This window comes from Nelumbo nucifera, chromosome 2 (genome assembly GCF_055504915.1).
Source record: "Nelumbo nucifera cultivar China Antique chromosome 2, China Antique-T2T, whole genome shotgun sequence".
Taxonomy (NCBI): Eukaryota; Viridiplantae; Streptophyta; class Magnoliopsida; order Proteales; family Nelumbonaceae; genus Nelumbo; species Nelumbo nucifera.
Genome location: NC_142650.1, coordinates 103,586,944 through 103,614,066, shown reverse-complemented (window position 1 = coordinate 103,614,066; position 27,123 = coordinate 103,586,944). Strand labels below are relative to the sequence as shown.

At 36.8% G+C, this 27,123-nt stretch overlaps 1 protein-coding gene across 1 annotated transcript; it reads right to left on the bottom strand.

Moving 5' to 3' along the window:
- Positions 1-4,896: 4,896 nt before the first annotated feature.
- Positions 4,897-27,123, bottom strand: LOC104587439 (proline-rich family protein). Its single transcript, XM_010245052.3, has 7 exons — positions 26,407-27,123; positions 22,346-22,398; positions 22,230-22,275; positions 12,929-13,006; positions 9,214-9,324; positions 5,895-5,974; positions 4,897-5,440 (listed from the first exon to the last, which is right to left on the bottom strand). Exons 1-7 carry the CDS (start codon positions 26,935-26,937, stop codon positions 5,332-5,334), a joined length of 1,008 nt encoding a protein of 335 aa, XP_010243354.1. The 5' UTR covers positions 26,938-27,123; the 3' UTR covers positions 4,897-5,331.

Genomic DNA, 27,123 nt, shown 5'->3' with positions numbered 1-27,123 from the left:
CCCATTACTTGGAGAGTAAAATTTTGTGATTGCCCTTGTGCTCTAAAATACAGTTATCCACATAAGCCTACTCTTGTTTTCTTACTCTCCTTTGAATTTTGTGGATTTTTCATTAAAAACCTTAAAAAGAAAAAAGAAACATGAACTACTCACAACCAATTCAGTTTTCCTTTTATTCGGAAACCTATAATCACTCTCCTGTAAAACATGGTCATCTTTTAATACCAGCCCATGCATCAAGGGGCTCTTCTAGTATTTATTCTTATTTAAAAGCTAAAAAAAAGACCTTTAAAACATGCTAAGTAAACCTTATTAAACATGAACCAATGAAAAATAAACAGATTTTAACGTAATTGATTACTATCTAAATTTAACATGCAGGCATATTAGTGAATGTACTGTGATTAATTTTAGGGTTTGATTTTGATGTGCATTCAGCTTCAAAAAAAAAAAGAAAAGAAAAAAACTGTTTGATTTATGAAAACAGCATCCATTAAATGGTTCCATTAGTCAATTATCATGCATTTGATATAAATATATTTTCATTTTGCAAATTAAATACATATCTCGTGTGTGCGTGTGTGAGAGAGATGCAAAGTAGGTCATTTTACAAGCATGGTAGGATGGGATCATAAATTTGATTTATTTGAAAAAACACAAAAGAGGCATGACTTAAATAATGGGCTTTGGGCTTGGTTAATAACTCTACATTTAGTATGTGTTTGGTTCTATGGGCATTTATTGATGGGGTGTTTATCAAATAAACTAAGGTTTTTAAAATCGGACCGGGTAGGAAATCATTCTGGGGTCCAATTCCTGGGTCAAATGGTCCAACCGTCCGGTCTGAATGGACAGCCTGCTCTGACAGAAAACAGAAAACCAAAAAATATAAAAAACCCAAAACAGCCAAAAACCGTTCCCAGGTCAAAAGGTTCAATGGTCTGACCGCTTAGGTCAGCGGTTCGCTGACTAAATCAGCGGTTTTGGGGTTAAACAAAACCGGTCAAGTGACCATTTTCCAATTTTTCTGGTTCGGTCTGGTTTTGAAAACAGTGAGATAAATGCTTAGTTGAAAAAATACTACTTTAAACATTTATTGTTTTTATTGTTTGGTTGAACATTTTATGGACGTTTCAAATAACACACCATAAAGTTACTTTCCACTTCAGTTTAAAGTGTACCATATAAACATTTCGTTTCAATAAATGCCTAAGCGTTGGGAGAAATAAGAATTTGGAATTTTCTCCAATAAAGTTAAAGCAATTCTATTTTTCAGTGTTTAAAATAAATGGCAACACCTATATGGTGCTAATGTGGTGACGTTTTTCAATAAACGTCCACAATACTAAACATAGCCTTAAGAGTTCTGGACTCTTTCGGCTAAAAGAAACCAAAGTAAAGAATAAAGGATATATATAACTAGATCTTTCTCTTGTTGACCAAACTATAGAAACTTCTCAGTTTGGTTTAGGGTTTAGAGAAAGAAGTCATGTTGTTGTAGAAAGAAAGGGTAGATCACATGGCCATGTAGGCATCAATGTGTGGTTAGCCTTAATAAAGAAACCAACAAACGTCCACCAATCAGAGTTGGCAAAGGGCTGAAAAGAAACATAGATTGAGCCAAGCTAGATGTAAAGTAGAAGCCATCATGAGTGATAAGAGAAATGGGGAAAGGGCTACCTTTATGAAATTTCTAGGAGATTTCCAGGGAGAAAAAGCAGTGCTCCACATGCTCTGTCTACTGAAGCTCAGCTGTTGGCCTCTCACTACTACTACCCAATACCCATCAAGGAGCAAGTGTTTGTTTCATCCTCTGATCAGTGGACCAACGTGGGGATTAATTTAATCTTGAAGCCACACAGCAGACTTGGATTGTTAATTAAACTTATGGGCTTGATCCATGAAACAGAGGTCTGAGATGGAATGACAACTGGGCCAGTGAGATTGATCAGAACGGTTTTGCCACATGCACAGCACAAGGCCCAAAAGGCATGTGAGGAGGGGGGCTTACAGGTTACAAGAAGAAGGAGAATATAATATTATATGTTGAGAAGGATGCATGGATGATTAGAAACAGGAGTCAATACAATACCTACTCAGTGTCACTAACAAATTTCAACTTTTTTACTTTAAAAATGAAATGTCAAATCACTTTTACCTATTTTATATTTCTACTTTTAGCTTTCATGATTAATTAAAGGGAAAGCAAAATCACACGACTTGGGCACTTTTGTCATTGGAACATGTTTTCCGGTGAAATCACTTGGGTCTTGGTCTTAGTCAAACAAGTAAACCCAAATCATTCCATCTGGTGTGTTGGGTTTCCCTAACCCTAAGCACAGATCAATGTTTTATTTTATTTAGGTTACTTTTCTTAGCAAAGAAACCTAATAATTGAATCTGCTACCACAAGACACTACAGCTTCTCATCCTAACCCAGACTCCCTACGAGGCTATGATCATTTATTATCATATTGCTTTCACTCTCGTGAATGCAATTGTCATTTTAGGCTGTGTTTGGTTGCACTACAAATTTATTTGTATTAGTATAAATATATAAAAATGAAAATGTAAAAAAGTGTAAATTCTTGTTTAATTTTATTTTGGATTTTACTTTCTTCTGTCACATGTCTTAATTTACTTCATTTGTACTGCAATCAACCAAAATAAATTAAAATTTGAAACAGAAATGTCAGAATTTACACTGTCATGATTTTGTATCAACACAAACTTATTTGTATTGCAACCAAATACAGACTTAGCACTCATTCGGTATAACCCCAGAACACATATTTGTATTTGTACTGTACATATCCGTATATCGTCTATATTTGTATTTCAAAAACTCTTATTTGCACTGGATATATTTATATTTGTACTTTTAAATCTGATCATTTAGACTCTGTTTGGAAGGAATACAAATGTAAATATGTACAGTACAAATACATACAAAATATAAGGTTTTGCACTCTACAAATTTGTATTTGTACTGCTTCCAAACTGAGCCTTAAGATACACCAAAGAAGATTATATAAACTCTAACAATATATCGATGACACAAAAATTGATGACTCAAAATGATTATAAATAAAGCATAAACACATAAGAAAGTAAGAAAGAAAACCATGGTTTATGTGATGTTTAAACTGTTACTGGCTACTGTTAGTCTGTTACAGTATTAGGGCTCTCAACCGTCCGGGTCTGGTTCAGGATAGGGTAGTATCGTTCCGAACCGATTGTTAAAATTGATAGTACTGGAACTGAATTAGACCTGTTCGGTATTATTTCAAAACTGGTACCGAACCATTTAGTAATCAGGACAATCAGGTCTAACCCAATTGGACCCAATTAACCGGAAAATGGAATAGGTTTTAGGTTTTAAACTTGCCTAAAATTACAATGTTAGATATACAAAATACTTATATTACATGTAACATAACAAAATATGTAAAATATAATAGGTATATATAATCGGTTCAGGTCTTGCACTTATGATAAGGGCTATAGTTTAGGCCCGGGATTCCAGGCTTGAAACATAAGCCCTAGCCCAGGTCTATATGGGGTCGGGCCTGATTCCGAGCCAATGTCACTCATATATAAAACGTTATATATCTATATATTAAATGTCATAACATGCATATGAACTTATTTTATATATTATATAATATAAATTATACATGTCATATTATAATATTTATATGTAAAATATATAATATAATGTAAAATAACATGTATGCATATGTATACATTATACATAAAATGTGTAAATTTAAATATATGCAAGCCAAGTCAGACCTAAACACAAAACCCAGGCCAAAGCCCAAAACTTCCGAACCAAACTGAAATGATCACCCCTATTAACAAGCCTATAAAACATTGAAAATGGTAGAATTAAAATATACAAGATTTATCGATACATGCAGACTGATACGTATTGATTTTTGGTGTAACAAATTAGTGGAGCAGGTGGAATGACCGAAACTCAATTTATTTTTTCCACCTGTATCCAACTACTCAATTTATAATCATATAAGTCTTGGATGTACTATTATTAACGTATCATTGGAGTTTTTCTAGCGCATCAATATGCATATTCTAATTTTTTTACTATATTCAAGAGGTATATCCTGAATTGTTTTTCATAAATGAAAAACCTTCCGAATCCAATATAAACAATCTCTCCTTTTTAAATATTCTGATTGACATGAAACAACCAATAGAAAGACAATAAATGTAACCATTACGCAGTATTTATATTTTCATTCAAATCCATGTGAGATTTTTTATTGGTTATATCTCAGAATTTAAGGCTTTACCACATTGTTGGTGTAATTGGAGACTATTCTTGTTTGTTATGCAAATGACCTGGGTGGCTGGGTTCCACCTCCAACAATAGAAAATAATTGTCGTGATATAAATTACAGCAATTAACAAGAAAGGGAATTGAAATTAAAAATAGGGCCTGTCTGGTTCAAGGGAATAGGGATCTAGAATTGGAATCAGAATGGGCCATTCCAATTCCAACTGTTTCATTGGGCAAAATCAGAACTCCATTTCCATCCTTGGTGGAATGACATTCCCCCCATTTAAGGGAATAGCCATTCCCTCCTCCCTTGGGAATAAAATCTTATTCCAATTAATTCCAATTCCCATTCTAATTCCTATTTCGACTAAACAGACTATGAAAATAGACCATCCCGATTCCAATTCGAAGATTTTGATTCCGATTCAAACTGTGAGCCAAATGGACCTTTAATAGCTGTTAAGTATCAGAGTTAATTAAGTATAGATACTTGTCTATTAATACTCCAATAAGCATAGATACTTTGAACCTTGATCTTAATTGTTAAGTGAATCGGCATAAGGTACTGAGAAGGAAGAGAAATAGACAAGATATTGAACAAAAAAAGATGGCATTTCTTATCTGTCACTAAAATCATACACTTACAGATGCCATTTGGCAAAGCAGTGCTCCCCTGACGTACATGTCAATTTGGTAATACAATCTCTTAACCCACGTCATAGGTGAGGTGCTATTAATTTTAAGCACTAGGTTGGAAATAACCATTCTCCTGGACAAAGCAACAAGAAAAATTGATAAAACGTCTCCTCATGTACAATCCACCTATTAGTCTTGCCTTTGGTCCCACTTAAATTGGACCCATGACCCATCAAGACCTTAAAGCCGTAACGCTGTAACAGCTAAACTTTCGTCTCACCTTTCACCTCCCTGTCTGGAACTCTGGATGAAGAAACTCTGCCCAAGCACTAGACAAATGAGTTATAAGAGCCAAAACCTCTGGGGAGGATACCAGATCAAGTTAGTACAAATCAGCTTATGCTAGCTGCATCATTTCTGTACTGCTCAACTGGTGGAGGAAGAAGAAGAGCAAGCCTTTGTTTGTAACGCGCAATCCGTTGTAGCCGTTCTTCTCTTAATCTGCAGCCATATCAAACGATACCAAGTTACGGAATTTCTGCAAAATGAATACTAAGCTACAATCCTATGAAGGTCTCTTAAAGACCAGTTGAAGAGACACAGAATCCATGATGATCAATTCCATAAAGATGATTAGCAAATATATAGTAGCATCTCATACACCTAGTCTCTTTGCATGATTAGTTTCACAAGGCTCAGTTCTAAGAAGAAATACGCTAAATAGGTTCACAACTCTTAACATCAAACTCTAGCTATTAGCAGCTATTGAATGCAATACAACAAATATCCATTAATGTTTTCTTCCCTTTCCTCACAGTATCAATATTAAGAATGGCATCAGTCATGCCAAAAATTTTATTTGTCATCTTGCTTCAAATTTCATTATTGCATTTCTAAAGAACTAAACATATTGAGGAGATACTGTGCAATGATTCACATCAACAGATGAACCTACCTAGCCCGAACTTTTTTAGCATGTTTTACATGTCTCTGCAACAATTCCTGGGCAGATAATTCCTCTACAGAACCTTCATCCTGGAAACAAATAAAACAAAGTAAATAGAATCACAAATTCTTTTACATGTTTGGAGAGTATATATCAACGTAAAAGGACATTCAATTCTGTGTAAAAGTACTAATAGAAGCTATGAGAACTATTTTGATGTCAGAAGGTACAATTACCATGAACAGAAGAAATAAAATTAATGTTATACCCACTCAAATTATAGAAGAAGAATTGAGATACCGTGATAAAGAAAGTAGCTCAAACTACATTGTCTACATCTTGCAGTTACGTATTAAGGAAATAGACAATTGAATATTTGATCCCTGGTATTATTATATTGTTGAAGGGGTATTTCAGTATTTTCAGCATCGTATAAATAGCATGAAAAGGGCAGAATGCTCCATCTAGTTGTGCTCTCTTATTCAAGTTTTCTTCTATTCTTATTCCTAAACTCTCTTTTTTTATTCCTCATTCAATCACACTGATTAACCAAACCATTAGACCTTTTCATGGGCCGGTCTCAGGTTGAGCTTTTGCCAATATTTGCATGTGCCCAGCTCAAAGCCCAAGCCCCAAAGCAGTGAAAATGTTCAAGGACCAAGCCCAACACCCAGCCCATGAACAGGTCTATTAACCATACTAGTACTCGTTTTTTCAAATTCAAGCAAAAGATATGGATACAAGCATCCTGCTTTGTATCTATGCTTTCCTTCTGGATCACTACTTTATTTTACAACACTAGCGCTACATTTTGTGAAATTTCAACAACACAGTCAAGTTTGTGAGAAAAAAATAATAATAATCCATTAACTGGTGGAAATTGAAGAGAACTCAAAACAGGTGGTAGGATAGCTGAACGAACCAGAGTATATTTTGGTCCTTTTGGGGAGTAAGGATTAGCTGAACGCATTGGCTGTTCAGCAGGCTGTGGAAACAATGATAAAGTTCCACGTCAGTAATAAAATACATGGGACCCGCAGCTTTTATAGTGGAGCCCATGAATTTATTACATGTAACCTTATCATTGGTTCCACAGCCTGCTGAACAGCCACCACATTCAGCTAATCCAAATTCCCTTTTGGGATGAGATGAAGGAATTTAAATGGTTTACCAAAAACATGAATCTGAGGATACATTGGTGAGGAGATTGGCAAATGGGAGAGCGGATGCTTTAGCTAAGCAAGGGATGACCAGAAATCAGCTGTATTGGACTCGGGTAACATGTAATTTCCCATTATTTTATGAAGAGATGTAGCATCTCGTGCCTCTCTATGGGATGCTAGTACTGCTTATATTTGATGTTTTAACAAAATTTCACTTTACTTGTCAAATAACTTGGATAAATTCTTGTGCCTTCCAGAATTTTATCCATAATTATACCTTAGTAGCAGAAGGATATTTTATATTTTCTTTTTAATTTCTCTATGCAATTAGCATCATCAAGTCCTCTTAATTCATCATCAACATCATCCAAGGCTTATCCCAAGTTTCCCAACTATATGGGGTCAGCTACATGAAGTCCAAGTCCGCTAAATTAAACAAAGCAAAATATAAAAGTCAAAAGTTAACCATTACCCCTTTCACATGCACTATCAGAGCACTCATATATGAACTCAATATGAAGTCATGCACATCAAAATGCCTCTCAGTAGTTTGTACATACCTCAAAACAACCAAACAAGTTATGTGAGAACCATCAAGAATAAAAGCTGAATTCTATTTCTATATTGAAATAATCCAACCACCACATTCTAATATAAAGCTTAGAAAGATTGAAAGAGAACAAGAAGACAAATACCACCACCACAACCATCTGCCTAATTCTCCTTGCATAACTGAACCTTTTCCCCCTTCCCATTATAAGATTTCAATGCCTTTTTGTTTTCCTTTTGCTAACAATAAGCCAAATCTTTTTTACCTATCCGAATTAAGGTTATATTTAGTAGTCTTATTGTTCTTTAGAACTCTTAATTGGTTACAGTCACTTCCTCTTCATAACGCATTCACTGTCCTAATTTAACATGGCCCAACCATCTCAGTCCACGATCACTTATCTCATTTCCAAATCTTACCACCTAAGTTCCTAGGACACACTTATTTCCAAGTTCATTCTAACTCATGTTACAACCACATATCCTCTGGAATCCATTTTACAGATGTAATGTTTCTTGATTTCATAAAATTCAGACCCTCAAGCACAGCTAGTGTCATAGCCATCCAATAAAACCAACCCTTCTTTATAGGGGTGAAACTTGGGTGGACTCAGGTTGAGCATTTGTTAAACTTTGTAAGGACCTGACTGGGCTAGATGCAGTGAAAAATCTTCAAATCATGTACCAGAGTTACACCCCTACTTTACTGGTATGCAGCAGTCACATAATGTTTCAAAGAACCTATATATGCTATCCACCTAGCCCTGGCTTTAGTGGGTGGCTTTTCTTGATAGTATACAAAGATAAATTTTCATTAAAAAATCATACATGAGGTATATGAGCTTTGCAGCCCCAGCATCAAACACAAAGATCAACCACACCCAACAAATAAAAGCCCCAGAAGTGGGGCATCTTCAACCCCTCTCCTTGCAGGGGAAAAAAATAATCTCTTACCACCATTATTAACTAATTTCTACCTGGCACTTTTAAATATGCTGATCATTAAGAGTACAAGTTGGGTACCTGATTTGAAAATTTTCATTTCAAAATTTAACAAAATATCAATCTGAGCCAGCCCAAGTTGCATCCCTAGATTCACTACTGGTTATATACTTAGTTCGGCTTACTTTGAATTTTTTTTATTCAAAAACTTCACTCTATTGAAGTAAAAAAAGAATATACTAAGCATAAATAAGTGCACCAAGTATTAACAAAAATGTTGCTCAGCATTTGTCAATAAAAAGAGAAAAAAGTGTCCAGGTTTTCTTTACTCAAGGATGTCTTACATGCAGCACATACTGTTAGCAATCCAGAAAATCAAAATATTGATCAAAACCACCTGAGAAACAGAGACTAGAGACAACCTCAAAACTGGGGTGCTGGGCACATTGTATATATTTATCAGCATGAATATGGTAAACTCTTTCAATTAGTACACCAAATAACACCCTACCCCAGCAAAACTTATGTAGATTTTAGTAGAAAACTATTCCATTCCCATTAACAATTTTTCTACTTGCTTTTGGTCAATCAGTATATGTCTTAACGCACAAATGATAATGCCAAATATCAGTAAAAAATGCTATAGAATTGTCCCATAAATTATAAGAACTGACCTCTTTTTTTTCATCTTCATCATCACCTTCAGTTTTCTTTGGCAAAGGAATCTCTGATATAGAAGTGGGCAAAGGTCTTGGAAGTAGTTTTACCCCCTCCCCAAACTGTGGCTGCCAAAAACAAATCCAAAGATGTTAAAACAAGAACTCTTAGCACGTTACTTTGGGCTTAGGGTGGGTGTGGAAAGGATGCTACAACAATAATGACAGGATAGAGCCAGAGGACTATGTATAAACTTTTTCTTGTTTAAGCATGTTCCAATCACTTCAACTCTAGGATATATGTATGTATGCATTTAGGATAATATGTATACAATTATGCATAGAGGTTTTATGCACACAGATTCGGAAATTATGGTATAACATGCAATCTAAAGATAGAAGACCATGGTCAAAATGTATAATTGACAAGAAAACAAAAGAATTTCGGAAGCTCCACTGTGCATTGCCAAGAAGGCATGTTTACAGACATCAACTGCTGATAAAGATGTCAATTGTCAATAGGACAGGCTAAGTGGATAACATGCCTCATCCAACAACTATCAGAACAGGATTTGGGTGAAATATCAACCCACCCCCTAATGACAACTGGATACCCATAGAAGGATGCCACATCATGTCAGGAATTGGTTTTCAAGGCACCAAGGCGAAGCTATGTGAAAAGGGAGTGTCTTATCGCCTAGTCACCTAGGCAATGAGTTTTTTAGATTAAAAAATATAAATCCTATATTAGTTCCTTAGATTTCATAGTAAGAAGCAGTAATCTTTAACTAATAATTACCATAATCCTCATGAAATAAGTATAAACCCCATATCAAAAGATAGAAAATCAACATATTTATGAGAAGAAAAATAAGAAAGGAAAGAAAGCATACAAAACAAAGGGCTAAGCCCTTGTTTTGGTCCTAGGCAGAAGAAGACGATGATGAAGAAAAAGTCCTATTGATTGTTCGTGTGTCAATAGGATAAAATCTTCAAGTTATTTCTTACTTGTGAATTTAGGCTTTAAAGTCTTAAAGGGTTCAAGATTATGTCATTGACTTGTGTGTCGATTGAACAGAAAAATATTAAAAAGAAACTAGTACAAGAATAATAATATCATTATCATAAACCCACAATATGAATAATTTAGTCTAGTAATATCTATTGTACTACTGCTAATAACATAAATAAAGATATAAAAAAATATGTGGTGTCTTGCATATAAATATGCAAATGTTTAGGCCAGGCGACCCTCAAAGAGCACCTTATTGCCTAGGTGTCACCTTGGCAACTTTGATGCCAGATCAACTTTTAGTGTAAATTCCATAATCTGATATCATGTCCAACCATGCACTTGCCATATCCAGGTAGCATAGTCCACCGCAAGTTCAGATCGGGTTCAGGTTATGGTGTATGTCATTCCTAGAATACCATAGCATAAGCATTTAAGTCTTTTTATCCTTTTCTTGACCCACCCCTACTTCATGCCCTGACAAAAACCTGGCCTGCTCTGTTAACAAGGCAAGGCAGGTTCAAATAGGATATGACTGCAAAGGTGTGGTAGTATCAGTTTTCTTCACTATTTCAACATGAAATAGAAAGCAACATGGTGGAATGTTCAATTCCAGAAAAAGAAAACATACCAACATGAAATGTTCAGCCCAGAGAAGGCACATAAAAGCTGCCTCAGACTATGTAACAGTATATATCAATTTCCAAAAGTGACATAAGGTCATGAAACAACAGTGCAACTACAGAGCTTTTTACAAGTAGCATACTCAAATTGATAAAAGCCAGAGATATATGATACTCTATATCAAATAGTGTAGAGCATGTCAAATTTTGATTCTGAGGTAGGCTTCAACATTCTGTGAAACCAAAACATTTCTCAAAATTCCATGGAGATTGTAACATTCCAAGGTACGTTTTAACATTTTTAGCACTTTTATTATCTTTGAAAATTTGCACCATGCTTAATTTGTTATCAAATTTTATCAAGATTGTTATGGGCGTGGTAGCTAATGGCAAGCCCAAGGAGTTTTCTACATTTCACCTAGCAAAGGAACTTAGAAGACATAGAAGTTGTCCATAATGGCAGCTCCTGCTGCTGCCCAAGAGGGCTTCACATATTTATTGACAAAGGTGAAAGGTCTATAGCACTATGCCAAAAAATAGTATCCAAGTATTCAAATATTTGAAACTTCAATGACTAGTATTATTGAGGAAAAAGATCAATTACAAAATTGGGTATAGAGTTAATATGGAGTGAGGAGGTGAGCCATGTTTTAATGATTTAATGATTTATGATATGATTCATAATTCAAAATGGACATCCTAAGGAGTCCAAAATAAGTCTCGCCATCGAACCTTTTTTCTTAAAAATTAATCAATTATTGTCCAAATCCTACTACAATTTGGTCCTTGAATCTTTAAAACTTATCCAAATGTGATTCAAATCGCCTTGATTCGGCACAAACTATGCACCTTGTGAAGCCCATAGGTTCTGCAAACCTGGCAGATAGGCAACAACAGTGTTCAGGCTCCCAAAAGTCTATGGAAAAACGGAGAAAGGGGAAAAGATGGAGAAATATACCGAGTGACCAGACCCTTGGAGGGGCTGCACTACACCCTCCAGAGAGGGATCAGGCCACCAATAGTTCCTCTAACAATGGAGAAAGAGGGAGGGAGAGAATCTGTGTGAGAGAGAGAGGGTTAGATAGAAAATGAGTCAGGTCTTGGGTCTTGGATCCCCTTTTGCAGACATGGGTCTCCACTTACATATCTTTTCTCCCTTTAAGAAATTATTCTGGAATCTTCTAATAATTTTGCCAAATCATCATGGATGGCTAACTGTAGTCATATGCATGATTACCTGGGTTGATTATTAGACTGGACCAGTCGGATGGATTAAGCCAAGGTTATGCCGGGTCAAATATCTATGCTCTTACACCTTGTCATTTCTTTTTTGTTTCAAGGATCTTTGTGTTGAATCCCTTACTGGACCAAAATTTTACTTGGGTTGCCTAAACCCTACTTCATGATCTCTTTTAATATTTTCATCAATATACAAGTAATCCATGATACCTAGATACATGTACAAGGATGACATATCATGTCTTCATATCAGATACTTCAATTTTTAGTAAAAAGTCCATACTTGACACGAAAACAGAGGGTCCGGAATGACCATACCATTGCTCAATGTTGTTCAAATAGAGGTAAATCTAGAGAATAACTGCACATGACCCAATTTGAAACCTTTTATGCATCATGCATATATATTGGAGATAGACCAACAGACAGAATGAGTGAACAAAAGTGAGAAAGAGTAAGAAAGAGAAATAACTAGGGATGTCAACTGGCCAGTAACTCCAACCCTAACCCAAACTGACCCAACTAAACAAAGATGGGACACCAAACCCAACCTGGTCCATCACACATATAGTACTTCTATACTCAGCCAAAGCTATATATGCAAGTGTTTCAATGCTGCAACGTCAATAGCTCGGGCTCAGTACAGGTTTGCCCCAACCTGAAACCAAGCTGAAACCTGATTAAAGCTGACCTGACCCTGACCCGATAAGGTCGTCTCAATGCAAAATTAACACTTAACCAGACCCAGTAACATCCCTAGAGATAACATCATGATGTCACACCCCCATGCTACATAACAAATTTCACATGGCAACAAAAAAGGCACCCATCACCTCATAGAAGATCAAAATGAGCAAACCTGACTTTCTTGAGGCAAACCATTCCGCACCCATGATCGACAAAGTGCATAAAGAGAAGCACCATCCGATAATCTGACCTATAAATGGACAAGAAATGTAAATAACATTTTTTTTTGATAAGTAAAATAGAAAGGTAAATAACATTTGAGGAGGTAATTTGACAAACATAAATCAACAGTACATTTTTTTCATAAAACATTGAAGCAATATCTAGATCAATTTCCCAAAAAGAGTAATACCTCAAAACATACAAGTTGCTGATTTAAAAAAAAAAAAAAAAGAAACTGAAAATGTTGGAAGTAAATGCAACAAATCGAATTAGTATGTAACTTGATCTGGCTCATGGCCAGAATAACCCAGCTGAAGTTCCAAACAGGTTGGGGCAAGATTTTATCTTTCTGCCTATGATGCCAAGATATGGATATGGACAGGGATACAAATACATAAAACAGGAAGAAGTGTCCCCTCAATGCAGTTAAAAATAAAGAGGGATCAAGAGGCTCATCTACAAAGGCTAGGTGAAGGAGCAAGGATCCTGGGTGATCAACACTACATTAAATCTGTAATTTTTTCCATCTGAACATTAAATCCATTGGAAAGTTGCTCCAGCGCTGATTGATAGTTATTAGATCCGGGCTTTGGGAGTCATTTTCCTTGAGTAAACAGGTTGAAATTGATTGATTTTTGGAATGTGCTTTTCACATACAATTGAGTTTTGACTTGTAGAGGACCTAGAGGCTCTAATAGAATTGAGGTTAGCAGGTGTTGCACTATCTTTGCTGCCACTCTTGCTCTTTATTTCTTAGCTTTGGTCTTTCTATGAGTATTTCTTAGCATTTGTCTTGTCAACATTGTTTGCTGACCCGCAATGGTGATTAGGGCAAAGAAGTAAATCAGGCCCAAGGCCTAACACTACAACACAACTAATAACATAAAGACACAAAAGGCCTACAACTTAATCACCAATTACAACACTCCCCCTCCAGCTGAGCATAGATATCCATTGTGCCCAGCTTGCCAAGTATACCATGGAACTTCATAGAAGGGAGTCCTTTAGTTAAGATATCAACAATTTGCATATCTGAGGGTGTGAAGGGAATGCATAGCTCACTAATGGCAATCCTCTCCCTTACAAAGTTTCTATCAATCTCAATATGCTTAACTGTCATGCTGTACCGGGTTATTAGCAATATTAATTGTTGCCTTGTTGTCATAGTATAGCTTGAGAGGAGAATCAAGCTTCACACCTAACTCACACAAAAGAGTCCTGAGCCACAATAGTTTTGCAACGCCATATTGTCACGGGGGTAGTTCTACAGCGGAAGAAACCCGTGCGGCATCCTGGCCAAGGCAGGCCAGGACAAGCCTTTCTGCGCTTAGAGGCTAGGAGTTGCCCGATGGGATGGCTCCACCAACGTCAATTCTCCCAAAAATCTTACCGGCGAAAATGACGGGCATGTCCCTAACGTAAGCCTACCAAGCGTAGGCAAGGCTAAGCCTGCTTTGAACCGTAACAATATGCCATGGCTCTATATTCAGCTTTTGCACTTGCTCTAGCAACCGCATTTTCCTTTTACTCCTCCAAGTGACCAAGTTTCCCCCAACAAATGTACAATATCCTGACATAGACTTTCTATCTCCAATAGACCTTATCCAATCAGCATCAATATAGGCTTCTATCTCAAATTTATTGTTCTTCTTGAATAAGATTCCTTTCCCTGTACAAGTTTCAGATACCTAAGGATCCTCTCAACAGCCTATGGGGAATCTTGGGAGCATGCATAAATTGACTTACCACATGCACAACATAGGCAATGTCTACTTGGGTAAGGGACAGGTAGATCAATTTTCCCACCAACTTTTGTACCTTTCCTTGTTTGTATAGTCCTCACCAACAAACTCCTGTCCAAGGTTCAAAATATCGTATCGGCCGATATGTATTGTATCGAGGCCTTCCCGATATGCCCCTACAGGGGTTGTATAAGGTCAGGCCATGGTTTAGAGGGTAGCCGGGACTTAAACCAACCCCTCTGAACTGGTTTTGAAAAAAAATAAATAAAATATAAAAAAGCACCGATACAGGCCAATACGCCCTACCAGCATATTGGCCTGTATCGATATTTAGAAACTTGCTCTTGTCACACATGATTCTGCTCTAGGTGTATCTACTGGTCTACACCCCACCATACCTGTCTACTCTATCATATGTATATTTCCTCATGTGACCTTGTAACTTCAATCCCAAGGAAGTACCTCAAGTTGCCCAGTTCCTTAATCTCAAACTCAAATGCCAAGAACTTCTTTAGTCTTTTTATCTCTTCTAGATCATTCCTTGTGATCACCATATCATCCACATATACCATAAGTGTTGTGATCATATCATCCACCTTATGAACAAAGTATGGACAACCCCTCTGAATATAACCAACATTCTTTATGGCTCCACAAAGCCTCTGAAACCAAGCACAAGGAAGTTGCTTCAGTCCCTACAAGGCTTTTCTTAGTCTGCACACCTTCCCTTGAAAATCATAGCTAGGTGGGGGATTCATAAACACTTTCTCATGTAAATCTCCATTCAAAAATGCATTCTTCACATCTAATTGGTGCAGTTCCCATGAGAAATTTGTTGCTCAAGATGGTGTTAAGAGCTTAGCAACAGTGAAAATGTCTCCTTGTAGTTAATGTCCTCTTTCTTTTTTTTTCTTGATAAGTATTAATGCCCTCTTTTTGTGTAATCCCTTTTGCCACTAGCCTGGCCTTATACCTTTCTATTGAGCCATTTGCTTTATGTTTCACAATGAACACCCACAATATTCTTTCCTTTTGGTAGATCCACTAATTCCCAAGTCTTGCCCTTCACCAAGGCCCTCATTTCTTCATTCATTGTCTCTCCCCATTTGGGATAGGATACAGAACTTGGTGAGAACATGGACAAAAGAAAGAACAAACACAAAGGAGTAATAATGAGGAGATAAACAAGAATAAGAAACATATTTAGCAATGGGGTGTCAAGTAGTGCAAGAACGGACAAGTTTACAAAGAGCAATGGGAAGGTCCAAATCAGAAATACGTTTACTTGGATCCACTGTTACAGTTGATCAGAATCCGCTAGGTTGTTGTCACAAGCTGAAGGTTCCCCCTTTCTCTTCTTGTAGAAGGTCCTCAGCTCTTTCTGTTGTTCAAGATCAATATCACCAACATCAGCCCCAACTCTTGCATCCGGAACAACATCCAGAATAGTAGTAAAGTCAACCAAAGTCTCATCAGATTCACTTGGACAACTAGAACTAAGAGGATCAAGAGAAGAAGATGGAAGACTAGAAGCAAAGAACGGCACAAAGGGATGAGAGGAACAAACCTCTTACACCCTACTAGTCTCCCCTTGAAGAGGATTCTTGAGAGATTGGAAGGATTGAGACTCAAAGAAGACTACATCCTTGGTGACAAACTTTTTCTTAGTAGCAAGATCTTAACACTTATAGCACTTCTATGTAGGAAAATATCCTAGAAAGACACCACAAATAACCCTAAGATTCTTAACATGAACGAAACAGATACAACCAAAAATTCTAGGAGGAAGGGGAAATTCATCCTGAGTAGGACAAAGAATAGAATAGGGAGTTCTCAAGCCTAACACCATAGTTTTCAAGGCATCTAGGCGATTCTGGGTGACATTGGGGCGCCTAGTCGCCTAGGCGAGAAAAGTTTTATAATATAAAAAACTGACTTTTGGCTAGTTTCGTAGTTTTATATACCATTCAGCATGTATGTTAATTGAAAAAATAGCAATTCTCTTTATTAAGAACATTAAATTTCCTCTAAAAATGTGGCAAATCATCACATCTAAAAGATAAAAATCTTTTACATGTATTAATTTCATTATTTTCAAAAAAAAATACTACTATAATAAGTATTTAATAGAGCAAATCCATATTAATTAGCAGCTAAAGAAGGTTATTAACTTTATATGATAAATATTCAAGATAGAAAGTAAAATAGAAAAAAAAACAAGGATGGAGTTTCTGTTTTATTTAATTAGAGAGAGAATAGAAAAAAAGAACTTTATTATTCTATTCTTTCTTTCCTCTTTCTTTTCTTTCTTTCCTTTTCTTTTTCTCTCCTCAAAACCCTTTGATCTTTTAAATTTCAATAGTAAAACATTAAAATAAAGTATAATTGATATATATAGCAAATAATAAAATGTAGTAACACATACATTAATAAGATACATCAATATAAATGACATTATAAAAGGCGCCTACCTTGTCATTTTTGTCGCCTAGGCGGGCGCCTAGTCGCCTAGAAGGGTGCCTAGTTGCTAAAAGTCAAGACATTTGGGCGAGGCGCCCAGCCAAGGGTGCCTAGGCGACGCCTTGACAACTATGCCTAACACCATAGATGGCATCCAATTTATCAAATATGAGGTTGTTAGAATTGCTTGTGATCAATAATTCTTGGGTATCTTGTGCTGAAAAAGTAAGGCTGAAGCCATCTCTAATTAAGTGTTTGTTCTTGCACTCAACTACTTACAAAAATAATTATTGGGGAGTGCTAGCACAAGATGATTGGTGCAAAACACCTTCTTCCTCCATAAACACACTCAAGGAGCTTTCAAAATACTCAATAGCATTATCTAAGAAAAACTGCTTAATCTTTTTGCCCAAACTGTGTCTCAATCATTTTGTAGAATATCACAATTATTCATGGTACTTCATTACGGCCTTTTAACAAGTAGATCCACGTGCATCTGAAACAGTGATCTATGAAGCTGATAAAATATCAAAAGCCATCAATAGAAACAAGGGGTGGGGGCCCCAAACATCAAAATTTACCAAATCAAAAGGAGCATGAATTTCATTACTTGAGATTAGATAAATGTTTCTACATTGCTTTGACATTTGACAGACTTCACAAACAAAACTCTGACTTGAAACAAACAAACAACTCAGGAAACAATTCTTTCATCAAAGACAAAGACATATGACCTAACCTAGCATGCCACAAATGTAACCTAACTATAACTCCTCGTTATCACAACCAGTGAAAGGAGATGAAAGCATGGATAAATTATGTCTTCATCAAAATAGTAAAAGCCTCCAAACTCATGGCCGCTCCCTTCAAGCTCGACCACCACAATCAATTGGTCTGTGGTGGTAGAGAGAAAGCCAAGAGACCCTACAAGCTTGAAAATGCATGGTTTCAAGATGAAGGTTTCATCCCTATGTTGAAATCTGTTTGGTGTGATGTGCATATGGATGTTACTAGCTCCTTTGTTCTTGCAAGGAAATTGGCAACAGTCAAGGAAAGGGCCAAGATTTGAGAGGTGGATAACAGTTTAACCTTGAGAACTGAAAAAAGAGATTGCCTCAATACAATAGAAGAGATTGACAGGGCTGAAGAAGTAGGGCCACTTACGGAGGCCCTTAGGTAGAAAAGAAGTCAAGCAAAGTTGATTTATGATAAACTGGTAGTGAAAGATGAAATTAAATGGAGGCAGAGAACTAAAATTACATGGCTGCAGTCAGGGGACAGGAATACTCATTTTTTTCATAAAATGGCAAATGCTCGGTACAGGTCTTCTACAATAAGTAAGCTGGAATGTGATGGAAAATTGGGAGATTCGATCACTGAAATTAAACAGATTACTACAAGTTTCTACAGGAGGTTTTATAAAGAAAACTGGTCTAGAAGACCTCTTCCATCAAATCTTCCCTTCAAACATTTAAGTGATGCCCAAAAGCAGTGGCTTGAGAGACCCTTCACAGAGGAGGAAATTAAGGCTGCAATTTGCATGTTGGAGAGTGAGAAATCTCTGGGACCTGATGGGCTGACCAGTCTCTTCTACACTAGATGCTAGGAGTTTGTTAAGCAAGATGTGGTGAGTTGTTGTGCTGCTGAAATGATCAAGGTCTAAAGAAGAAAAGGAAAGCTTGTGTGGAAATCTGTCCCTGCCGCTGTTCTTTGGTCTACCTGGACTGAAAGAAACAATAGAATCTTCTATAACAAAGTGAAGAACTCAAAGGACCTTATACACTCTGTGGTTTGCAAATTGATTTCTTGAGTCTCTGTGAAGGCTGATTTCAAAAATCTGAATGTAACCGAGTTGTTAAGATCCCATTCCATTTGGAGTCTGTAAGCTGTTCAGCTTTCCTGGCCAATCTCAGTGTGGTTAGGGAGTTGTTGTACTATTTGTTTGACGATTTTAATAAAGCCTTATCTTACCTTTCAAAAAAAAACACATGACCGCTCCCAATCTTCTCCTTGTCAATCTGTCCTAAAAAACATAATGAGTAGGAAAGAAAGTTATACTGCAATTCAAATTCTTAGTAATCTTAGAGACAGACACCACATTTGAAGCAAAGTTAAGAACATGAACAAAATTAAGGGAGAGATCCTTACTGAGGTTTACCTCCACCTTCCCATAAATAGTGGAAAGGGAACCATCAGTTACTCTCACCTTATCTTGGCCAAACAACAAATGATAGGATGCAAACAAAGAGGGCATATGTTCCATATGGTCAGTGGCTCCTGAATCAATAATCCAAGAGCCAGAATGTAAAAGACTAAGACACTATGAGCAAAGACAATACCTATTTTAGAAAGGGAAGAGGATGCAAGGGGGTTGTTCCTCAACCGAGCCATGGCTTGACTAAGGATTTCTACCTCATCAACTGTAAAATCCAAAAAAGAAAAGAAACCTAAGGCAGAAGAATTAGTTGTTTGTCCCATCACAAAAGGAGCAACTAAAGATGTATTCTTTTGAATCTCTACACTGCTATCCATTGCCACATTTCCACTCGATGTATGACCCTTCTGAGGCTTCTTATCCTTCCTTAATGCAACTGATTTCAAATGGACATAAAGAATCCGACATATCTCCTTGGTGTGTCTCTCACCTCCACAATGTGTACATTTATGGTTCTTCTTATCAATACTCTTTCCCTCTTTTGGCCAGAAGAAATTAAAGCAGAATGCTCAACAGGCTGCTACACTTGTGTATCAACTTGCATCTCCTTCTTCTTACCTCTCCATTCCTTATGAGGTAATAAACATGTTGTAAATCTAAAAGTTCATCCGTCCCCAATATTTGTGGCCTTATACCTTCATATATAGGGTCCATCCCAACTAGGAACTTAAATGCCCTACCTTCCTCAATCTATTTGTCATGTTTCTCCTTGTCCTTCGTGTTTTCCCAGTCAATTATTAGATGATGATCTAATTCCTCCCACAATCCCTCCATAGTAGCAAAGCATGTAGCCACCAACATGTCTCCTTGCTTTAGGGAAGCAATATCTTGGATCAATCTGTAGATTCTAGCATTGTTCTTCCATTGCCCGCAAGTCTTAGAGACTTTTTCCCAAATCTCAAAGGCTGTAGGAAAGTGTTGGACAGTCATTGCAACCCTTGGAGTCATTGAAGCAAGTATCCAAGGCATGACAGTTGCATTTTGCTTACACCAGGTTGAATACTTGAATACTCAGCATCTTCTTCCTTAGGTTCCTTTTTTTCCCATTAATATACCCCATAAGATCATGAAAGGTAATGAACAATTTGGCTAAAACTGCCCATTCATTGAAATTATACTCATCTAGTAACACAGTAACACACTGATTATCTGTAGGCTACGCAGATTGGGATTGTCAAAGTTAGGAGTCCTCCCAACAGGTTGGTAATCTCTAGAGGATACTTCACCCAAGACTGATGACATTATTTTCCCTCTACCAGCTTATCTATTGTTTCCGTAACACCAAAAAGCAACCTGTACTCAGTTGTAACTGAAGTTCGAAGCAAGAAAGAAGGATCCAGCAACAAGTCTCCAGCTGTAACACAGTCCTCAACTCACTTGTACCTTCCAGACACTTGAGGAAAAACATCCCACTGATTTTTTATGGTAAAAATAAAATTTCATTAATATAAAAAAGGCATACAACCTAGCAGGTGATAAGGTATCCCACTGTGATCACCAGAAATCTTGTATCAGGTCAAATCTAGGACCATTAAGTCTTCCTTCTAGATCTGGTCTAAACAGATCTCTCTAGTAGTGAAATGGCTACTGACTGTTACAGAGAACTAGTAGGGCATCAACTGGGCTAAAACTCTCCCCTTTGGTCCCTACACCCAAAGAGAAACCCTAGATACAGGTACTCTTGTGTGAACCGATCAGAACTAGGGTTCCTTAATCAGTAACTAAAAAAGAAAAGGAAGAAGATAGAAGAAAGGAGAAGAAGAAGAACTAGGGCGAACAGAAATCAGGTCGCCACAGCTGACAGCTCTGATACCATGCTTGCTGACCTGCAATAGTGATTAGGGCAAAGAAGAGAGAAAACAGAAAAGAAAGAAGAGTCATGGGCGGAAAGACTGTACTCAGCAAGCCCTAATGTGTAATTTTTATTAGTGAGGGCCATATAAGCACAAATAAAAATAACTAAATCAGGCATATTAACTTTAGACCCAATACTGCAACATAACTAATGACATAAAGACACAACAGGCCCACAACTTTACCACTCATTACAACAAACATATCTGTTGTTATCTATCAAAAAAGTAACTCTATAGTATATACTGAAAAAAATCATTAAAAACATAGAATTTTTAGTAGAACTTGGACATATGAAACCACATTAGTGTAACTCAAGGGGCGTTTGATAAAACAGATGAAGTGGTCAACTTGAATGATGAATGATTTATAAGTTATTAAGTAGGTTCGCCTTAATGACTGAAGCTGAAGTTGGGTTGATTACTATACCCTCAAATATTTAATTTATTTGATTATTTTACCCACTAAAAGAAACAATTAGTCATTCAGTTCAGCCACTTCAGCCATTACAAAACAGCTCTTCACTCTTTAAGTTATTTATAATTTTATGTTCCAGCTGTTAATATTAGTTGGGATCAGGCATGAATGATGACGCTGATGATCTGATAATATTGAAAATTGGTAATAAACAAATTTTGCACAAATGGGCATACCCCCCCCCCCCCCCCGTGGCAATATAAGGCTGTCTGAGGTCACTCACAATCTTCTGGGCAGCAAGATGTCAACAATTACAGATAAAAGCATGAGAATAAAGTTGCCATGATAAAATCACTTGCAAATTCTACTTAACAATATTAAAAATGTCTCAGACTTGCAGTTGACCCCAAGTAATTGTAAATAATACAATAAATAGATAGACATTTTAAGAATAATAAGGCATTTTTTAAGATATCAAAGCTTATTACATGTACATTGTAATCGCATGCATAAAACATATCCACAGTCAAACAAATACAAGAATAATAAAATATTTTACTTACTTTTCGATCATGAATTGTCACAACTGTATCATCTCTACTTCTATCCCTGCAAACAGGAAAAAATTACTACTCACATACAATCAGGTAAGTTAAAGATGAGATTTAGATAAAATTACCTTAACTCTTTATAGCCATTAAAATCAGATGTTGAAGATGGGAATTGAGCAGCCTAAAAGAAAAGGCAACACAAAAACCAATTAAATGCACTCTAAAAGCAAACTATAGAAAGTAATTGGAGATACAATAGTGACATAAAGAGATGATAATGGTGATGGAAAACAAATAGCCCAAAGGAGAAAGGCATTATCAAGAGCCATAGTTCACATAGGCAATAGGAAGCATGTTAAGTTTTGTGACAATCGGTAGGGAATGTATGATCTGGTTATGCAGATGTGAAAAAAGGGAAAGAAACCATAAAAGAAGAAATCAGAATTTTCAAATTCCAACACCAGTGGTAATTTCATAGTTTATAGGTCATTGATCTATTTGAGTGTTCTAGAAGTTGTTTTCTAATTTGTTTGTGTCTCACTAACAGGGTAAATCATCTTAGAAAAGTTTAAAGTATTTTTCTAGAGAGCTTTTAGAATTTTGAAAAGATAAATTTGTGATCACATACTTTTTTAACCTATGATACCCAGATAAAATACCAAATGCTGCAAAGATACTTCTAGAAGTACTTTATAACATTAAGCTTTTCAAATATGTGAAGTGATGTCTTCTAACAAATTATACTATAAAAATATTTGCACATGTAGAAACTTAATTAAATTTTGCAAGACATAAGCATTGAGAAGTAATTATTTAAAAATGAAAGTAAATGTCTGAAGGTGATCATGAGAAATGACATTTAGCTTAAAAACTAGCTACAAAACATGATATAAGCATATGAAATGGGATACCTGCATCCGTATCTGTGCCCATAATATTAGGAAATGAGAGTTGTATCCCCATTTAACGCATCTCTGTCTATGTCTGTGCCCACATCCAGGCATCATTGTCCTTCATCCCACAAAACCCACTACCAAATCTGAAAGTTACAGAACCCCCTACCAATGGATGTGCTTTGTAGGGAAAAAGGCATTGATGAATGCTTTGTTCTGCTAAAAACTCTAGTGGACACTGAGAATGCAATTGATTCATTAAGAAAGGGAGATTTCATCAGTCCAGTTGAAGAAAGCTCTAAAGGCTTTTTCCTTGGATATTTCTTTCTACAATATCTTGGATGGAGCTCTGGCTGTTTCATTTCATGCTAGAAAGAACTGACAGAATCTAGTTCTTCCCAGTATAAAGACTTTATTCAGTTGCTCTTGGCAGAAATCTACCAGTTGATCAATGAACGAAGTGGGGTACTCCAATGGGAAATACATGGAGTAGGTTTTTGAACAATGAAGACAATGGTAAGCATTTCTTTCTCCAAAATACAATGTCAAGCAACATTTGGAGCTTCTTCCTTTCTTACCTAAAAGCAAGAAACCGTACAACTAGGAAGTCTAGGATCAAAAAAGAACATTTTGTAGTAAGTAGGAACCTAGAAGTAGTCCGGTGATTAAATAAGAGAAGGTAAACTAAAATGGTTTGGTCATGTGGAGAGAAGACTGAAGACCATCTACAGCACCAATGGAAGAAAGTAATTTGTTGCAAGTTGAAGGGTCTAGAAGAGCTAGGGGCAGGACAAAAGGACACGGGTTCAAGTAGCAAGATATGATTTGAAGGCCTATAACTTGACAATAGATATAACACTAAAAAAGTGGAATGGTGGAACAGGATTCATGTAACCACCAACATATAGTTGGGACAAGGCTTAGTTGAGTACTTGACTTGACTTGACTTGACTTGCCATGAAAGAGCCCCTTCCTATGAATCAGCTGCTCTGTCCAAACAGGGTATCTAGTTTCTCGGTCAGGTTCAGCATTTCATCTAGCTATTGCTAGATCACCAACTTTAATCAACTATTTAAAGATGAACTTTAATCATGTTTTTTTTTATAAGTATGAACTTTAATCATGTACTAATGCCACTAAAAGCTCTACATGAGAAATTAAATTCAGTGAACTGCACTTATTTGACATGTGGTGAAAATAATAGAAGGGGAGACAAGATAAATTCATTCAGATCATTATTTTTTTCCAACAGGCATGATCACTCCCAATGGAGATGCTTTTGTGATATTAATGCAAATTTCCTTTCATGTCGGAAATAGAGGAGGCACTAATCCAAGAAGATGTGTGATTTTGTCTCGTCCATTATTAAATAAGGATTAGCGGCTATTAGATAACAGCTTAAATGGGTGAACCCTGAATCAATAGTTTATTGCTTTATCTTTTAGTGAATAAGTTATTAAGGAGGCTGTGAGCTCCTTAATGGCTAAAACTGAAGTTCAGATGATTACTATACCTTTGAATATTTTACTATTAAATTATTTTATTCAGTACAGACAAAGCAATAGGTATTTTACTTCAACCATTTAACAAAGGACCCTTAGATTGTGATAAGGATTTGCAATTTCATATTCCTGAGATCTCCCATCTGCTTTTTTTATGGGTAACAGTTAAATTTTATTGACAATAAGTAAAAGAATTGTTATGCACAAAGTGTTAAGCACCCCATGGTATAAGCTAGCATAAACTTCCTGATCCCTTCCTCTTTTAATGATACAAGTTACTGTCTTACAAATATCCCCACCTCCCTTTACCCCTTGTTTAGTTAATGTATCAGCAAGAATTTTCCAATCTTTTGACCCATGAATAAGTAATTGTGAGATCCTTTTTCAGCTAAGATCTCCTGTCTGTCATAAGTGATAATCCACAATAAAGTTTTAAGAGAGTAATTCCTATCAGGACGGTACATAGAATACAAACTAGGGAGTTAATACTTAAAGATACATAGATTGATGATGTGGTTAGAGAATGGAGAAAAGTAGCTAGTTCTTCAGTAGACACAAGGATTGTTGCTGAGAGTTCACAACCTCACGATATGGGAGAAGTCAAGTTCAACTATGCCGGTTACTCTATTGGGAACCTGGGACAGTGAATTGGTAGAGCCAGTTAGAGGATATAGTGGGCTACCAGTGTTTTGTATCCAGTAGGCTCAGGAAACTATTTCTGAGCTGAGATTGGCCCTTCTATAGGGTCTTAGATTGTTTCCCTCTTTTGGGGTTTGATAGAGGAGAGATAAAGGGGTATTCATAGGCTGTTAATGGAAGGATGCAAGAGTCAGAGGGCCTATGAATTCTGTGTCATCATATCTGAGAGGCTAGATCTTTGGCATCAAATGGGAACACTTCATTCAGATGAATCCAAGATCAATCTGATAGGTGGCCTTGCAGGTTACGGAGTGGAGAAGAGTTAGTTCTACGGGGGATCCATCCATCTCAGGGTAGTTTTTGCCAGTCAACAAATCTAACCATTTTTTGGTTTTCATATTGTCTAGCCTTTATGTAAGGTTTTACTTGCGTCTTTCCCCAATCCTGGGGTTTCATGTATCTTTGACACCACCCATAAGGTGATCTACATTTCATTTCTTTGTGGGCAATGCCTGTTTCCATAATACTACCTGAAGAAGTGAGGAATGATCTATTCCCCATTATGGTAGGGCCAAACCTGTAACTTAATGTTAGAGGTTCTGAATCTTCTGATGATCATCTGTAAGTAGATGATTTTAGATCCTAAATTCCTAATTAAACATATTTCAGTGCCAAGCATCCAATCATATTTACATATACATAATTCCATGATTCCTTGATGCTATAGAGTAGTGGAGCCTAATTGACTTTTCTCGGATGCAAAGTACACAGTTCATCCCAACAGAAAAATGAGAAAATTGACAGAATTTAACCACTTTAACATGCTTCTAGATGTTGTGAGATTGAAACCATCACTTTCCCACTTTTCAGGATTAAGAAAGTTGGTGTTTTCTTTCTATCCTATTCACCGGCATGCTTCTTTGTTACTAGTTCATATCAGATGAACTAACAACCTTCAAATTGTCTCATTTTAACACACAATTCCAATTAAAGAACCTGATAAAAAAACTAAAAACGAACAAAAAATTCAAAAGCACATAAACCCATGTTATTAGAAACCGCATAAAATAAATGAAATAAAAAAATTAAAAAAAAAAGGAGAACTGAAACATCCAACCCAAATCAATAATCTTCAAAAAGCAGACAGGATCGAACCTTTGGATGGACGACGAGGGGAATGCTCTTGATAGGAGGGCCTGAAACAGTGGCCCCTATGTGTCTGGGTCCAAGATGGGGCGGCTGCATGTGAGGCGGTCTCATCAGGTGAACCGCCTGAACTTGGGGGTCGCCGGGAGGGAAGGAAAAAGGCCGGACCTGGTTGGCGAACGCGACGACGGATCGAGGAGGGAAGCCACCGGGATTGGCGACGGTGACCAGCTGGTCGACTGGTTGGGGTCGAAAGGATTTGGGAATAAAACCTCGGCCGGAGGAGGCAACTGGGTAGAGGATTCCCTGGGGAGGAGGGACCGAAGGATCCTGGATCTTAGCCATCTGAGCGGGAGGGTTGGGGTTTGAAGTTTTACCGGCGATGACGGGAATGGGTTGGGCTGTGTATATGGGGGATGGGGAGGAAGGAGGGTGTGAAGTGGTTAATGGTCTGGAAGAAGAAGAATCTCGCGAGGATGGGTTTACGTAGGGAGGGTGATTGTGGGGGTCGGTGGAGGAGGATGAAGAGCCCATGGCCATGGCGGGGTTTATTTTTTTCAGTTTCTGTTTTTCTGCGTTGGATTTCCAAAATCTTCAACTTCTTCAAAAGTTCAAACGCCAACTCCTTTTATAAGAACTTCCACTCCACTTTGATTAAATTGCTATAATGCGCCTGCACTTTTTATTCTACTTTCTACATTTCGAATTTTTGAATTTTACAACCGT

Coding starts and splice junctions, on each gene's coding strand:
- LOC104587439 (XM_010245052.3), bottom strand. CDS start 26,937: ATGGCCATGGGCTCTTCATCCTCCTCCACCGACCCCCACAATCACCCT. Junction 13,007..22,229: donor TGACAATTCATGATCGAAAA/GTAAGTAAAATA, acceptor GTCCATTTATAG/GTCAGATTATCGGATGGTGC. Junction 5,441..5,894: donor GCTAAAAAAGTTCGGGCTAG/GTAGGTTCATCT, acceptor ATATGGCTGCAG/ATTAAGAGAAGAACGGCTAC.